Source organism: Strigops habroptila, chromosome 12, assembly GCF_004027225.2.
Source record: "Strigops habroptila isolate Jane chromosome 12, bStrHab1.2.pri, whole genome shotgun sequence".
NCBI classification, from domain to species: Eukaryota; Metazoa; Chordata; class Aves; order Psittaciformes; family Psittacidae; genus Strigops; species Strigops habroptila.
This window is the reverse complement of record NC_044288.2, coordinates 892,157-908,501: the sequence shown is the minus strand read 5'-3', so window position 1 is coordinate 908,501 and position 16,345 is coordinate 892,157. Positions and strand designations below refer to the sequence as shown.

At 48.1% G+C, this 16,345-nt stretch overlaps 2 protein-coding genes across 2 annotated transcripts in view; one reads left to right on the top strand and one right to left on the bottom strand.

Moving 5' to 3' along the window:
* Positions 1-16,345, bottom strand: part of GRHL3 (grainyhead like transcription factor 3) — an 89,277-nt gene that overhangs the window by 52,874 nt on the left and 20,058 nt on the right. The gene's annotated exons all lie outside the window — the stretch shown is intronic.
* Positions 3,120-8,126, top strand: IFNLR1 (interferon lambda receptor 1). Its single transcript, XM_030504688.1, has 7 exons — positions 3,120-3,309; positions 4,174-4,297; positions 4,546-4,727; positions 5,126-5,268; positions 5,755-5,911; positions 6,426-6,553; positions 6,741-8,126. The coding sequence occupies exons 1-7, from the start codon at positions 3,252-3,254 to the stop codon at positions 7,677-7,679; spliced, it is 1,731 nt and encodes a 576-aa protein (XP_030360548.1). The 5' UTR covers positions 3,120-3,251; the 3' UTR covers positions 7,680-8,126.

Sequence of the window (16,345 nt, the reverse complement as noted above, 5' to 3'; positions counted from 1 at the left end):
GGCTGCTTTCTGAGCACTATCAATCCGGATCACGTTCCTCTAAGATGTTTCCCACATCATCCAGCGAGAATACTGGAAGATGTCACTCTCATTCCCCAGTACTTTCAGTGTCCAGAATGTCTGTGACAAGTGCCACCTCCTGTGCCCACCTGCAGCGTTCTCTTAGGCTGAGCAATCCCACCAGCACAGGGCTGTGAGAGCTGCTGGAGGAGAATGAGCTTTGGCCTACAGGAACTGAAAATGTTCTTCCCAAAAAATGCTGAGCTGAAACTTTCCCATGTCTCAATAGAAACCTTGTCCAACTGCATCATCTTATTTAACTCAGGAATAAAAGAGCTCTCAACATTTCAGAAAGAAACAAAAATCAGCTGCTTCATGTTTTAAGAAGCTGGAAACACTCAGCCAGCCCCTCACACAACCTGGTGCTGACATTAGTGTAAGAGCACATGGGGAATGTGCCATTCATACCAGAGATGCCCTGTTCAGTTGTTTTATGTGCGGGTTTGTTCTCAGTGGGATCAGTCACTCTCCAAAGCTCACCAGATGTGTCACACACAGATCTGCACAACAACTGCCTGGGTGGGTGAGAGCAGAAGGAAGGAGCTGGGATGACAATACTTGGTGCTGCCTATTGCCTCCAAAGGTTTCATAAAATCACACCCCAGCCCAAACGGTGCCTTCCTCCCAAGAGGAAGACTGCATTTCCTGCAGTGCCCCTCCTCGAGAAAGGAAGGTGTCAGTCAGTCTGCCTCAGAATGGGTTGAATCACCCCTTGCGTGTGGAGAGGTGGGAAGTCGAGAGTTCCCCAGGTACCTCGCTATTGTGGCAGATGGACCCAGAGGTGAGGCACTGCACTAAGGAGTGACAAACCCATCCCAAAGCATTTATGCTGCATATGAGTAAAGGAGGGGGAGCACACAGGCACAGTGGCAGCGATGGGCAGTGACGCTGAGCCCTGCCCTCTGCAGCACCAGGCCTCCTGCTGCAAGTCTCCGGTCGCCGCAGCACGCCCAGGGGCAGCCCTGCTCCCAGCCCCGCTGCGCACCCGCGGCCAGGCACGGGCTGGTCGGGCAGGAGAGCAAACCGGTGCGTACAGCACGAGCGCTGCGCCTGCCATGGGAGGATGCTGTTGGAAGCGCTCCTGGGGGCAGAAACACTGCCCGCGGAGGGCGGCAGGCGCTGCAGAGGGCGCAGGAGCTGTGGTGGAGCTTGCCAAGGTTTAAGCAGGTCTCGCCAGGAGCCCATCGCTGGAGGAACCTGTGTTTTGTCTGACAGGCAGCGACACCTCGTGGCCTCCCTGCCCCCCGCGACACTCGTGTGTCCTGGGGCAGGTCCTTGGTCATGCTCAAGGCACAGGGAGTTTTGGCACAGAGGCCGGTGGAGACCAGATTTCAGGGCAGATGTTCCACAGGAAACAACGATGATGATAAGATTGACCCCTCGCAAACGCTTACTAAACATCACGCAGCACCTTCAAGAGAAGCTGCCCGAGGGCTTCACCAAGATCTCCGTGAGGTCTGCCCTCGGCTCACTTCCTAATTGGTTCAGGAAGTGGAAGAGCCCTGTGCTGGCACCAGCTTTGCAGTTTGGATGCTAAAGGGAACAGACCTTCAGCCCTCCAAGACCCTTAGCACTGGTTTTTCTTTATAAAGAATTATAGTTCTATTTGCATGAGAAAGAGAAACTTGACAGAAATGAAACAGAGGCAGCAAACCAGCCAAGGAGCAAGAAATGTGCTGGGCACGGAAGCCCATGGTAAGAAGAAATGGAGATTTTTGGAGAAAGCTGTGACTGAAGAAACTTGTCACCTCGTCTCCTCCTACTGCTTGAGTCACATCATGTTTGTTTGGTACCACTGTTATAAAGATACCGGCTTTTGCCAACACAACCCAGCTCCATCAGCTCTTCTGCCACTCAGTACCCAGAACCCGACATTCACTGGTGCAGCAAAGGACCGTCTGCCAGGGGAGGGGGGTGTGTGTGTGTTCTATCTTGGGAAAACCCAGAGAACCCCTTTTCCCTGTGCCGGTGTGACCTTCTGTGTGGTCATGTCACTGACCCATTCCCTTTCCTCATGGCACAAGCCTGGAGGTGACTGTGAGGGGCAGAGCAGGAGCTGATGTGCCAGCCAAAGAGCACGATGGATGGGCTGTTTGTCCTCCTCTCCCTGTGCTCAGGGCAGAGGCACAACAGGTACCCCAGGCACGCCTCTGGACCAGGGTGTTCCTGCTGTGCCTGTGACACACGCAGAGCAGAACCACATCCCCATGACTGCAGTAAGATGTGTCAGCCAGGCTATAACACACAGTGGCGACTTCGAAACTGAGCTTTGCCCCAGGAGAGCTCCGGAGCTGAAAGTACCATGTTCTGCAAACGCAGGTGAAACCACCTCCAGGTTTCACAGCTGCCAATGCCAAGGCCAGCAGCCAACGTGCTCACCGATGAGGCCACACAGGGACCAAGAACAATCCATGTGTTGGTACAGTCCTGGTAACCGGTCCTGCTTTTGACTGGGGTTTTGGGGTTCATGACTAATAACTGACAAGTAGCAACTAAGAGATAAAGGAATTGCACCAGCATCAGCACTCACAGAGCCCCAGGGTTTATCAGAAGGACCCAACTCCTTTCTTTTGCCCCCACTGTAGGGGCAGATCTCTGTCCCATTCCTGCACTTCACTTCCCTATCTGTAAAGTAAAGTAATTCCCTAACTCCTGAGAAACATTCTTAACCTGGCAACATAAATGAAGAGAAAATCCTTGATCTCTTGTAAACACACAAGTAATGTGATCTCACACACTACTGATGGATGATTATTACTGCTAGGCTATTATTAGATACCTCATGCAGTAAAACCTTATTTGATTTCTATTAATATTTCACAGCCACACAGCTGCATTCCAAAGGTTCATTTTCTAATGAGGTGCCTCAGCAGATAAGGCTCGTGCTGTTTCACTGTGTTCCTTCTACACGTAGGCTGTGACCGCGGTGGTTCGGTTACACAGGAGGGCGTAGTGCCGCAGTCTTTACGTTTCCCTCTCACCAACATCACTCTCACACCTCACATCAGCTCCTCTCCCGGTTCCGGTGAGGTGCTGCCTCTGGGCCGGACCAGGAAGTGAGGCTGCGCACGCCTGTGCACTGCATTCATCGCTGCTTCTCCGTCATCCATACAGCTGGATACCAGAAAACAACATGATGAAAACGTAGCGAGAAAGGAGATCTATTACAAGTGGGAAAGTTCTGTTTCGGCATGTCCCCCTGGAGAGTCGGAATGCTGCTGGCACTGTGCCTCCTGCGCCAGGCGAGAGGTACAGTACAGCCGTCACTGTTACGGCCTCTGCAGTGTGCTCTGGGGCTCTGCTCGTGGGAGGGAAGACACTTACAGGTAAACTTTAAGCAGTTTAAATGGGAATGATTCACATAAAGTGAAATATTCCACTGTAAAGAAACAGCAATTTCAAATCTGTCTATGGAACGTGTCTTTTGAAGATGAGCGATGTATGTACTGATCTTTACCGTGAGGGTGCTGAGGCCCTGGCACAGGCTGCCCAAAGAAGTGGTAAATGCTCCGTTCCTGGTAGCATTCAAGGCCAGGTTGGACAGAGCCTTGGGCGACATGGTCTAGTGTGAGGTGTCCCTGCCCATGGCAGGGGGTTGGAACTGGATGATGTTAACGTCCTTTGCAACCCAAACCAGTCTATGATTCTGTGATCTGTCGGCAACAAAAGGTGCCAGGGAAGCCCAAGTGGGAAGCATGCAATGCTGCATCCCAGGTGTTCAGGGTAGGATCTGCCTTCAAAGAACCCGAATTGAAGGAGCAGAGCCCCTGTGTCCCCCTCACCTGGGGCTGGGAGGCAGGTTGGTGACTGGGGGTTGCAAATGGGTCACAGTGAAATCCAGCGAGACCATGGGGGAAGCCAGTTCAAATGACAGAGCAGGATGGTTCACACAAACGTGGATGCTAATTCTAAAATCTGTTGAGATGAAGGTGTTTGAGAAGAGATGAGGAAGACGGGACCACATGACATACATACCTGCTTCCACAACTTCCAGTCTTAAATGAACTGAGCTGCTGTGCCCCAAGCTGTGCAGCCACCTTGGTCAAACCCAGGTGATACTTCCCATCCCGAGAGATATTTTAAATCTTTCCTGTAACTTTCCCTTTCAATCAGGTCGTGGTCAACTGCCCCCTCCTCAAAATGTTACGCTGCTGTCCAAGGATTTTGACATGATTTTGACCTGGACTCCAGGAGAGGGCTCTCCACCAGACGTTACATACACTGTGCAGTATGAAAGGTAAGTGCTTACTGAGGCTGTCCGAGTGCAGACACAGCACCAGCCAACATCTGACACGTGTATAATCCCTGTCGTTATCCCTGTCAGTGACCTGGCTGCATCCCTTCACCAAACCCAATCCTTACCCCTCTGGAAAGTGCTTCAAGCTCTGAGCAAGATTTGGCACCCATCCTCCAACCCCCTCCCTTCTCTTGCTCTACAACAAAACAACGTGTCTAATATTACGGTATGCTTGTCTCTTCCTTTAGCCAGGAACGCATGGGCAAATGGATGAAGGTTCCTCATTGCAAAAATACCCGCAGAACCTCTTGCAATCTGACCTGTGTGCTGCCAAGCTTGTTTGTGAAAGTCCGGGCTCGAGTAAAAGCTGTTTCTGGACAATTGCGGTCACCATGGGCAGAATCACAATTCAAGGAATACTATTTGGATGGTGAGTGTCTGTCAGGCTACAGCCTGGGTGAAGGGACATCCCAACAACAGTGTTGGCATGAGCAGATGAGGAGACCCTACACCACGGAAACAGTACCAAGCTGCCTTAGGAATGACAGAGATTCGAGTGAGCACAGACAGCAAGCCAGGATCATTTGAAAATCAGTCTTGCAGCAAGTGGCAGGACTGGTTCATCAGTGCTCCACAAACTGGCTTCAAGCTCTTCACAAAGCAGTGGGGGTATGTTAGATAAAACAGAGGTATTCCCTTTCCTTCCTCCATCCTTCATGGCTATCACAAGATAGGAGGAAGAAGTGCAGACCGGTCACAGAAAAGTGTTACTTCTGTGAAGCAGGGCACAAGCAAACACTCTTCTTACATCTGGTCACACCATTACAGTGGAACTGGCTCCCCCAGTGCTACATGTGAATGTCAAGGAGAACAAAATCCATGTGAATGCCTCCTTCCCTTTGGCCACCTGTGTGCAGAGCCTTTATTGGATGTATGACGTGAACCTCTGGGAAGCTGGATCCGATGACAAGGTCAGTAAGAGTGGCACTTAGATGAAATAGAGGAATAATGCCCAGCTTGAGCTGAAATCGCTTCAGATTTCTGGGCAGGGAGGGACTGAGGAAAATGAAATGGCTAAACCAGCATGAAACCAAAGCCAGAGAAGAAAAGTAGATGTTTGTGAGCATCCTTATTTTATTGGTAGTTCCCTGGTTTTGTCAGGAAGATGTGATGGGGAGGCTACACTACAGTCAGTATAAAGGGCAATAGCTGACTTTGGGTACCACTAACAGCGTGCCAAGGCAGAACAGCCCAACACCAGCTGGAAATCCCACCCTGGAATCCCTATGCCCTAGGGAGATGCTTGCTACAAACAGCAATCAAGACATAAGTGCCTCTCCATGCACTTTGCAACCACTGAGCCACACACACAATGAGGGCTAAAAAGGTAGAGAACCACCACCCAAATGATGAAAGAATCATCTTTCCAACCCTCTGTGCTTTGTGTTTCTGAGCAGAAGTGGTACGAAAGCATATTTATGAAGAATATAGTGAGCATCGATACCACTGCGCTTAGAGGCAACTACTGCTTAAGTGCCAGATCTTCCTTCCAGAACATCGACTTCAAGCACAGCAAATTCTCCCAACCAGTGTGTGTGCTGCTGAACCACAAAGGTATGGCCCTGCTGAGGACAGGACGTGGTGAGACATCAAATGGCACATTGAAGGGCAAGGCAAAGATTTCCACCCAAATTAGCCTTTCAGCCAAAACAAAAAAGGGCTTCCTGTGAAATTGACTGGCCGGAGCTTCTACTGAAAGGTTCCTGCTTTCTGTAGAAACAGTTGAATTAAAATAATCAAACCCTGAAGTATCTTCTGATAATCCTGAAATATTGTACTTGAGTGAGGCTCACACTGAAATTTCAGGAATACTTATCCTGAAAAATATGCGAATAAAGCCTCGTTTTTCACCTGCTCCAAGTAAGGCACTGGTGGTACCAACATTCCTTTTTGGCTGTGCCTCTCACTAGAATTTGATCTCAGACAACTATTTTCCTCTCTCTCCATCTGTAGAACATGGATCTTGAGCCTAAAAATCATTGAGATTTTGGAAAGAAAAGCTGAGTATAGAGCCTGTTGTTACTATGAAATAGTAACATCAGCAGGACATTATTTTTGTCTTTTTCAGCAGTGGAATGGAAGTTCCCATTTTCTGCCACGATCCCCGTGTTTGTCCTCCCCATCTTTCTGACAAGTGCCTTCATCGCCTGCTTGCTGACACAAGACGTTAAGGGAAAGAAGATGCCTCACGCTCTGGTACGGCCCAACTGCCAGGTCCCCTCCTGACTCCAGGTCTTGCTGATTGTCAGAGGGTAACTGGGAGTTCTGCACTTCCCAGTTTGTGTTCATTAGTCCCTTTGTAAGTAAGCTTTCCTCTATCCAAACTTTTCTTTAAAAGGCATCACTAACTCACTATGTGTGTCTTGCTGCTTTTCCCTGGTAGGATTTATCCCAGTTAAAAGCTGCTGCAGCAGCCTTCCACTGTGAGCTCAGTACAGAGGAGTTCTTCAGGGACTGTCTCGTCTGCACTGAGAAGCCAGTATCACAAAGGAAGACAAACAAAGCTTTAGCAAGAAACAACCTACCATGGGTGGCTTCTTTCCTATCATCATCATCATCATCATCATCATCATCATCATCATCATCATCACTGGAGAAAGAGGAGGAGGAAGAAGACAGCAGTACTTTCACTCCGTACACTGAAATGCAGTTTCCAAACAGATATCTCAGCTGTCAAGCATCCAGAACAGCTCAGGGGGAATCCAGCTTGGACTCCGGATCTAGAGGCCTCTCCGTGGAGAGTGAATCTCTGCTTGACCTAAGCACCTTGGGTTTCTCTTTCTTTCCAATGAGAAAGAATGAGGTGGACACCTCAGGATCCCAAGCGAATGAGACGGCATCCCTTTCTCACAGTTCCTCTTTGGGAAGAATATCGCTCAGTGATGTGAGATTCCCAGGGAACAGGGAAGAGGGACAGCAGGATACAGCCAGGGATGAATGCCTGGGAATGGCTCCTTTGCAAACACTGATGAAGAGTACTTGTTTCAGCCTCCCAGCTGGTGAGCACTGCCTGCACAGGCAGGGTTATCATTGCCCCCAGTGTTACCAGCAATCAGCAGCTGATCTGCAGGCCCAGCTCGGCGAGATCTCCTGGCTCAGCGTGGATCCCAGCACAGAGCTGCTCATTTCCTTCCAGACATTACAGGTGGCAGAAGATGAAGGCATTGCAAGTGACTGTGATAGCGAGTGTTTTCTGGAAGGGACACCCCCCACACCCACGGTGCTCAGTGATGCATTTGAAACTTCAAATATGGAGGAAAAATATGATCACAAGTTTAAATTCAAAGGCTACGAGCACGCACATTACATGGGAAGGAGCTAGAGTGCCCCAGCAGCTCTGCGGTGAGGCAGGCAGGTGCTGGAGAGCTCCAGGTATCCAGGCACGGATACCCAAACCAGAGCAAGGACAGACAGAGGTGCTTTTTGTATTTATTCACCCAGAGTTTCTACTGATGTCTGGCCTATCAAGGCATATGACTTTAGGGAGACAAAAGGGTTCTTTTTGGTGCTAAGTAACAAGTGATGTTCACCATCGCTCTGTACCACCCAGCTGTGGTAAGGTGTGATGGCTCTGGTGAACCCACCAGCAGTGGAGCACGCAGTGACACCTCCCCAGGGTACTCTCTGTTTCAGGAGAGTGAAGTCACAGCGAGAAGCGTGCAGCATGTGTGTGTGTTTATTTGTTTTGGGGTTCTAAAAATACACTTTCTGAAGGTGGAATTCCCCTGTGGTGCAGAACCTGAGAGCTGCTTGATGCAGAGGCAATAATATTTTGATATATAACTCCATGTGTGCGTGGTTTTCTGTTTCCCAGAACTACAGAGGGTGAGGGCAGCTCATCCTGAAAAACATTTCATTTTAAATCAGGACCCCATCATGGGCTTTCTAATGGAAGTGGAATCCCAGGAACTTCTCAGCCGGATCACTCTGGGTCACTGGAAGCCCAGGACTGTGACCAGTTCTCTGAGCAAAGAATCCGATCAGAAGTCCCCCAGCAAAAGGCACAGGGGAGGCAAGGCCTCCCCTGCATGAGCAATACCAACCTTTTCAGTGTATTTCCCATCTCACAGAAACAAACTCTCCCATTTTGTTCCAGTAAAAGGACAGACAGAAAAGCAAAGGGTTAAAAGCAAGAAGGAGACACACAACAGCCATTCTCTGTATTCAGAGTTGGATGAGGGAAGGGTGTTGAGGGTGGGTATGGAAGCTGACATCCTCAGGGAATCCAGAGAACAATGTTAGAGAGAGGCAGGGATGGTAGGAGGGGTTGGGAAGGGAGATGTACAAATGAAGGTCCTGAGGTAAAGTAAAAAAGGGAGGTGGGAGAAAAGATTCATCAACTAGAATTTTGCTTTTCTTTCTTATCTGTCCTCCACAAAGTGTCCTGGGTACATCCTGCACTGCAATCCCTCCAGCTCCTTTAGAAAGATACGGATCATCCAAATATAGTCACCACCCATCTTCTTGTGCAATCAAGGAAAAACCTCCAGGCTTTGAGTTACAGGAAGCTCCGAAGTTGTGTAACCTCTACAAAATTATTTTGGCATGTCACAGCTCTGCAAACAGGGCCTGGGATCAGCTCTTTGTCTTGTCCAGGTTTTCTCAGGATGGAAGTGCAGGAAAGGCTGGGGCCAGATGAGCTGCATCCTGCTGCTCCATGCCTTCTTTCACCGGGATCTTTTGGAGATGTTCAGGTACCAAAAGATTCAGAGGTATGTAGATAAGTAAGGGCAGAAATAAGGTTTTAAGTTACAGTCTTAAAACTAAAGTCTCAGGTGCACTGCACCTCTGCCCTCTCTTGGGTCATCACACAGCAGAAACATGAGGCAGTGGCGTGAGGGAAGGAAAGAATGGAATTTCTTTAGCAAGCAGGAACATCCTGATGAAGCATTGTACCTAAGGAGATGTTGGCCATGCTGGTGGGTAGGTGTGTCCTGTTTAATAAACCTGTGAAGCTTCTGCACTTGTCCAAGTGAGAGGAGAAAGGCAAACTGACAGCCATGCACCAGTGGCATGGCTGGAAGAGCGCAGCCCTGTTAATCCTGGAGCAGACAGGGAACTTCAGGGACAGAAAATCCATGAGATGAAGAGGTAAGCAGAAGGGGCTGTAATTTCTATCATATTTGGCCATAAGGCTAGAACAGTGACAGCAGAATTTGTTTAGTGCGCAGTTGGCCTCTGTGGTTTAGAGCAGGTATTACTGTTAAAGCTTTTCTAGGGCTGAAGCAATCACAGTGTGAACATTCTCAGTGCTCAGAAAGACAGCCCAGTTGGATTTGTGTTGGTGGAACCTCAGCTTTATGCAGTGGTCTGGTTAATCCTAGGCAAAACAGAGGACTGAGGACAGGACCTCCCCATTTAGTGAGCAGTTATGACCATGGGGTAAGAGTAAACCAGAGAAGTAAGCCAGGGAGGAGGTAACCCAGTTTGTGTCATAAGAACAGCTATACCATAAAAATTGAGAAGCAGTGGCAATGGGAGTTTCCCAAGCCTCAAATGCAGGCTGCACGTGTGAGGCTTTCTCCACCTCAGCCATCCTGGGAAGAAGAAGCTGCTGTTCAGAGGTTACACACATCTGATGGTTCCAGATCCACATCTGGGGACAGGCAATTAGCTTTCACTTCTCACCAAAGAAGGAAATGTCTCTCCCTCTTCTGAGAAAAGCCTGAAAATGTAACTTATCACCCTGAAAAACTAAGCCTGCTATGGAAAAGGAACTGCATCTCTCATTTAGATTTCATACAACCCTACAGTTCTTAGCGTATGGCACTTATGACACTCAGAGCAGAGCTTTGTATTGTATGCAGCCACAAGAATGGACTGTAGGTCTACAGTGGCCTCTGAGAAAAGCCATGGACAGCACGGGCTCTTCCTGCGGGAAGGTGACATTTTCCCATGCCAAGTGAGAGAACCTCTGGGCTTGAGGAGAGCAACGAGGACAGTGGGAGAGCTTAAAACCAGTGGTCCTCTGACCTTCCTTTAAAGAAAATATTCGAGGGTGTTTCTTAAGGAAATAGGGGGTTTGCTCCCAGCAGTTTAAAACCAAGAGGAGCCCAGCACTAAGGCTGAATTTCTGGAGTTTAGTGAGTTGCAGTTACCCGATCAGAAAAGCAAGCCCCAAACCTGAGAAACCTCCGTGAGGGCGCTCAGGCAGGACGCTATCAGCAAAATGGCATTTGGCTCTCTTTCAAAAGCTCAGGATTTTCTAAGCCTCTGGCCTGTGCACCTTTATACAGAGAGGTGTGCGCGCCCAGGAAGGAGAGGTGCTCCTCTTGTCACTCTCAGTTCGCTCGCACACATGCGCACAGATCTGTAGCTGCTGATCTCAGGTCTGCGTGGAGGCAGGACAGCAGCTCTGCAGCCTGTTACTGAGCAACAAATCCAGCCCAGCCTCAGAAAACAAGATTAGCTCCTGTAAAAGGTGATTCACCTGCACACAGGATCAGCTCCCTGCTCCCCAGCCCAGCTCACACAGCTATTCATGAAGCAGTTCCTGATAATCTTAGCTGCACTTTCAGTGGTCGGTAAGTCCTGACTTCTTTCTGTCACTGATGATGGTTGTCTCAGTTTGATCCTGTAGCATGGGAAGTAGCCCAGTAGTGCTTACTGAAATAAGAACAAGCTGTTGCCTGAGGTCGTTCAAAAGCTCTCTTCTGCTTTGCTCTCTCCTTTTAATATCTTCAAATTACTGTTGGTGTGCTCCATATTCTAAGGATTAATAGGGAGAAGAAAAGATTCCTTAACTTCAAAGTGTTTGCCACTGATGTTACAACCCAAATCCTGCAGGAGTAAAGGGTATTCACTGACTTTGGGGGTTTTGGATCAATCCCCCTGAGTCTTAAGCAGAGACATAAACGAATAAAAGAACAGGCCAAATTTTAAAAGAGATACAATGTATCCCTAAAAGCCATTTAATCCTACTCCACATGTGGCAAACTGAGTGAATCAAGGATAAACTTGCTATGTTTTCAAATGCCAGCTTTACAGCAAGAAACCCTATAATTCATCTGCTCTTGTGTTGGTGATCTTGTACTGGAGGGAGGGCACCTTACAAAACTTCTAAGCCAGAGGGACTTTCATGCTGGGGAATATCCCGGGTTTTCCCTGCCTGCACTTGGCTGTGCTTGTGTTACGCTGCTTTGCATAACTGTGTTTTAGCATGGATAAATGTGGGAAGACAATGAGGGCATTGGTGACTCAGTTTTCATGGAGCTCAGACAGGGAAACCCACCCGCTTTGGTCTGACTGCTGCATTTCAGCCTTGCCAGGAAGCCTGTGCTGAGCCTTCCATGAGCAGCGGCAAGGGCTGAACTGCAGATGAGGTCAGGACAAAAGCCAGACTAGACAGCAACCCATTTCAGTGTTGCTTCCCTGCCCAAATGCCAGACACAGGACTGAGAATGGGGTCTATGATGTTCAGCCTAATTCTCTCCTCCTTTAGGGAGGCAGTTGGAGGGGAAGCATGGAGTGAGGATCCAGCAACTGATGGGCTTTAGTCCCTGCTCTACCACAACTGCTCCATGTGATCTTGTCCAAGTCACCTCCATTCAAGACCTCAGTCCTCCCATCTGTAAAATGATGCTACTTTTACTTACTTATCATACCACTTTTTCATGGAGGGACTCACTGATTTGGAGTGTCCATTTACCAGCACCACAATGGGACTGTTCATCTTCAGCAAGGGCAGGCTGAAGCCCAGGCATGTTCAAGGTGTTTATCAATGCTGCAAACCAAGAGCTGAGTAATGTCCAAAGTATTTCCCTTTGAGGATGCGCATGCAATTCGAATTTAAACAGCTTATAACTTCTGAAGGTTACTCTGCAAGTTAGATGGTCTTGAGAATCAGCCTTGAGAAACTTCTGCACTGTGCATCCTCCTGACAGGAGAGAGCCATAAGCCTCCAGGACACTCTTCCGCGGCGCCTGCTCAGAGCTGGTTTGCTGCAGGTGGATCGTGGGCTATTCTGGTCTACAGAGGCAGCTCAGACCAGGGACATGTTTGTCAGAGGCAAGTGACATCTCTGCTTACTAGAGCCAGGACCCATCCTCCGTAGGGAAGAGGCAGAGGGCTCTGCACGCTGGGAGCTGAGGGAGTTGTTTGCCTTCATGCCGGCACACCCAGATCAGAGTCCGGGCATTGGGTCCTTGCACGTCACTCTGTGCAGGCAGGCTCCATCCAAGCAAACACGAGCATGGAGGTTAGTGGCAGTCACATCTTCAGTGATGTGAGACTCATCGCAGCATGCTACTTCCCTGAGTATGGGCAGAAAGCAGAGACATTCACAGACACGAATCTAGCCCTGAAAACAGGTTACTGTTTTTGGGTTTCCAGCTATTTAATCACTTTAAAAGAAAGCTGATGAGGAACTCAAGGATTCTCTTTCTGACTCCTGAGGTTTTGAGGTTCTGTAACAATTCCTGACTTACATTTCCTTGTGATGAATCAACAATCTGCAAGGTACCTATCGTGCTGTGTGCAGGGTTTCAAGTCCTGTCCCGTTCAAGCTTCTGCTCTGCAGCCACCTTTAGCAAACTGGAGGTGCTGTGCCTGGTACTCCTGTTAGCTAAGAGGCCGAGCAGCACCAGGCCCAAATTCAGCTTAGGGCTGAGATGCCACAATACGCATTTTAACACTAGTTTCTTTGCTCCCCTAGGCATTGTGACTACAGAGAGGTCATCATGTCTGAAACATGCAGCATTTTCTTCTACAAACTTTGAGAACATTCTGACATGGGAAACAGAAGCAGAGATTCCCCCTGGCACCACATTTGATGTCCAGTATAAGCAGTATGTGAAGTTTGCTTCTCTCTGAAGTTCTGTTGCTCCTGGGGACACTGTTCTCAGAGAGAGAAGGGCCAAGAAAGAAAAGCAGATTGTGCTGCTCCTGCCACCTGTTTTACTGTTATGGAGATGGTTCTGCTCAGACAGGAACTCAATACAAGACAGGGTTATTTAAACTGGTAGATGGTTATTTATTTTATAATAGTTATTTGTTTATAATAATAGTTATATTTATAACTATAATATTTAATTATTAATTTAAATATATAATGTTTATAATAATTTAATAGTTATTTATTTTATACAGTTATTTAAACTGGGTGGATGGTGTCCAGTTAAGCAAATAGTTTCACATCTTGGGTTGCCAACTTTGCTCCATTACTGAGCTACTCTTTGCCTTCAGCAACTTCCTTCTCTCTCTCCTGCAGTTTCCTGTAAATACAGCAGTAGCAATTGTCTTCCTCTGGTTCAGTCCATAAATTAAGAGAAATCAGACCATTGCTACACAATAGCTTGTCCTTTGGGGAAGTCTGCAAACTCTGCAGCAAACCCACACGTAATGATCCAGTGTCAGAGCTGGGCAGAGAGCACCAGAGTCACTGACTCGCAGGACACTCCTGTGCGTGCCTTGCAATAAGCTGCACTTCCTCGAGGCAATCGCCACATACGAGCCACCAACCAGAACAGGCTGTAGCCCAGGGGGGGTTCCTCTGTTCCTCTGCCCATCCATCCCCTGCCACTTGCTGATCGCAATAATGAATTTAAGAATCACTAAGAGTTGGCAAAACAGCCTGTTTGGGTCATTCTAGAGGAGGGTTGAATTGCTTCTTTTCTACAAAACTAACAGCTTTTTTTGTCCTAAGGTATGGAGAAAAATCCTGGCTGAACAAGCCCGAGTGCCAGAGCATCACACAGCCCTTCTGCAACCTCACTCGTGAAACAGAAAACTTCACGGAGCACTACTACGCCAGGGTGAGGGCCACTGCCCAGAACCACTGCTCCTCCAGCTGGGTGCGCTCAGAAAGATTTGAACCCAGGAAAGAGAGTACGTACCGCTGCCGAAAGCTATCATCCCGCTTGCAAGGGGCTCATTCCGAGCCTCGCTGATGGTCAGGACAGCATCTCCTCTCACTTCAGCACTGCAGGACTCTGCGCTGGCTAGGAAGGGCGGGAAGCCCTGAGCAGGGCTGGTATGGGCAGTGAGCCTGAGGAGGTGTCTAAGATGTACGCAGGATGATCTGATAACGTATCAGCTTTAATTTCAACTGCCTGTTCTATCTTTTCTAGCTGTTATTGGAGCACCAACAGTGGAGTACATTCCTTATGTACGCTCCATAAAGTTCCTTATCCAGCCCCCCTACACTCCACTGAGAGGCGAGGATGAGCGGCAGCTAACCATAGAGGATGTTTATAGCAAATTTGGTGCTGTGGAGTATCACTTAACAATATTCAACCAAAGGACACACCAAAAGGTAAAGCACAACCTCTGGCCATGAGCCACTGACTTTTCTAAGTCACATTTCGCATAAGACCCTCAGAGCTTACACGGGATGGATGGATTTCGCATGTGCGAGGGAAAGTGTCGGAGTCTTTGACTCACAGTAGACAAGAGGAACTTTAAGCATTCCTCTAAAATTCTGGAAAAGAAACTGGAGATTCCCAGGCTACTGGGACTAAACCAAAGAACCACTGAAGTAGTTCAATTCTTAAGGAACTCAAATGTAAAAATTCAATACAGTAACAGGTGAAAGCAAGTTATATATTTAGGATTCTGTATATACAGAATTATAGTCCTGTAACATGTTATTAGTAAACAAAATTTTATGCTGAATTTTGCATTCTGAGTTGAAGAAAATGTATGTATTTAATCTTCCTAAAATACAGAATCTGCTTTTATTTTAAATAGTGGACAAAGAATGAGCACAACAAAGAATTTGAAGTTTCCAACTTGGACCCAGACACTGACTATAACGGAACAGTATATATGTCTCTCCTCCAGAGAAGCAGCAAATCTCAAGTATTTTGGGTTAAAACACTAGCAGGTGAGGCTGTTGACTCTGCTAACTTAAAAATCCAGCTGGGATACTGGATACACAAAAGGGACTGATTTTCAGCTGGTTTAAGATAACATGGCCTTGCTAAAGATAGTGAAGCAACACTTCTCTAATTTAAAACCTAGTCCTATGAGCCTAGACCTAGAACATCACTTAGCTCGTCTCATGGTTTTCTAATCCAACTCTCTGAAGCTACCTTTCCCACTTGTTCTCTGCCCCACTAACCAGACCACACGTGGCTCCTGTACTGCTCCGTGGCACTCGCCCTCTGCGCCGGACTGGTGTTTGCTGCCGTTAGCTTTGGGATCTACAAGTACGTCAAGCAGCAGGGCACACAGCCCAGGTCTCTGGTAAGTGCTCCGAAGCACTGCAGCAAAGCTCTGGAACACGGGGGACGTTGTGCAGGCACTCACACAGCACTGCTGCCCGAGGAGAGTGCAAGGGCACTGTCTGGCAATCGCTGCAGGCTGTGTGTGCTCAGAACTTCCCTCACGTTTATTTGGTTTTACCCCCTCTAAAGGCGGTATCAGGTCAGGCAGCTAGAACCGGAGGTGTCCTCCACCACCAGCTCCTCTGGAAGCCCTGGGCCTTCTCTCCTCTCCTGCATCCCCCATAGCAAGCGTTGGCTCCCCATGCTAAGTGAGCTTAAGGGCAATGTATTCGGGGCTTAGGCCAAATTTTGCAAAAATTAAAGCAGGATTTTTTCTTCCTCATATTTTAGGATTGCAGAGTTGCCTTGATGCATAGTGAGAGGTGTCTGTGTTCCTCTGAAGGGTCATTCCACAGGAAAAAACCCCAGAATCCTTCTGTCAGCAGAGCAGATCCTTGGTGGTTGTTCCTGGCTTTTACTGACATTTCATCAAAGAAAATTTTAAAGAATCTAAAGCAAACTTCTAAAAGTCACAGCTTCTTGTTAATAACTCATGTCTGTCTATTTATTTCAACAGGACTTCAGAGGGATTTCACCGTTGCAGTCTCTTCCACTGACAATGGAACATATTATAAAGCCCATTAATTTATCCAAACCTTCACTTCTCATCACTGAAGGGCAGCTACCACAGATCAGCCAATATTTGGACACAGCACCGGAGCCACCGTGGTCTTCCCGTCCACCAGAGACTGCCTATCGGCAGCAGTCGGATGTGCCGACACTC

Coding starts and splice junctions, on each gene's coding strand:
- IFNLR1 (XM_030504688.1), top strand. CDS start 3,252: ATGTCCCCCTGGAGAGTCGGAATGCTGCTGGCACTGTGCCTCCTGCGC. Junction 4,298..4,545: donor TACACTGTGCAGTATGAAAG/GTAAGTGCTTAC, acceptor CTCTTCCTTTAG/CCAGGAACGCATGGGCAAAT. Junction 5,269..5,754: donor AAGCTGGATCCGATGACAAG/GTCAGTAAGAGT, acceptor GTTTCTGAGCAG/AAGTGGTACGAAAGCATATT.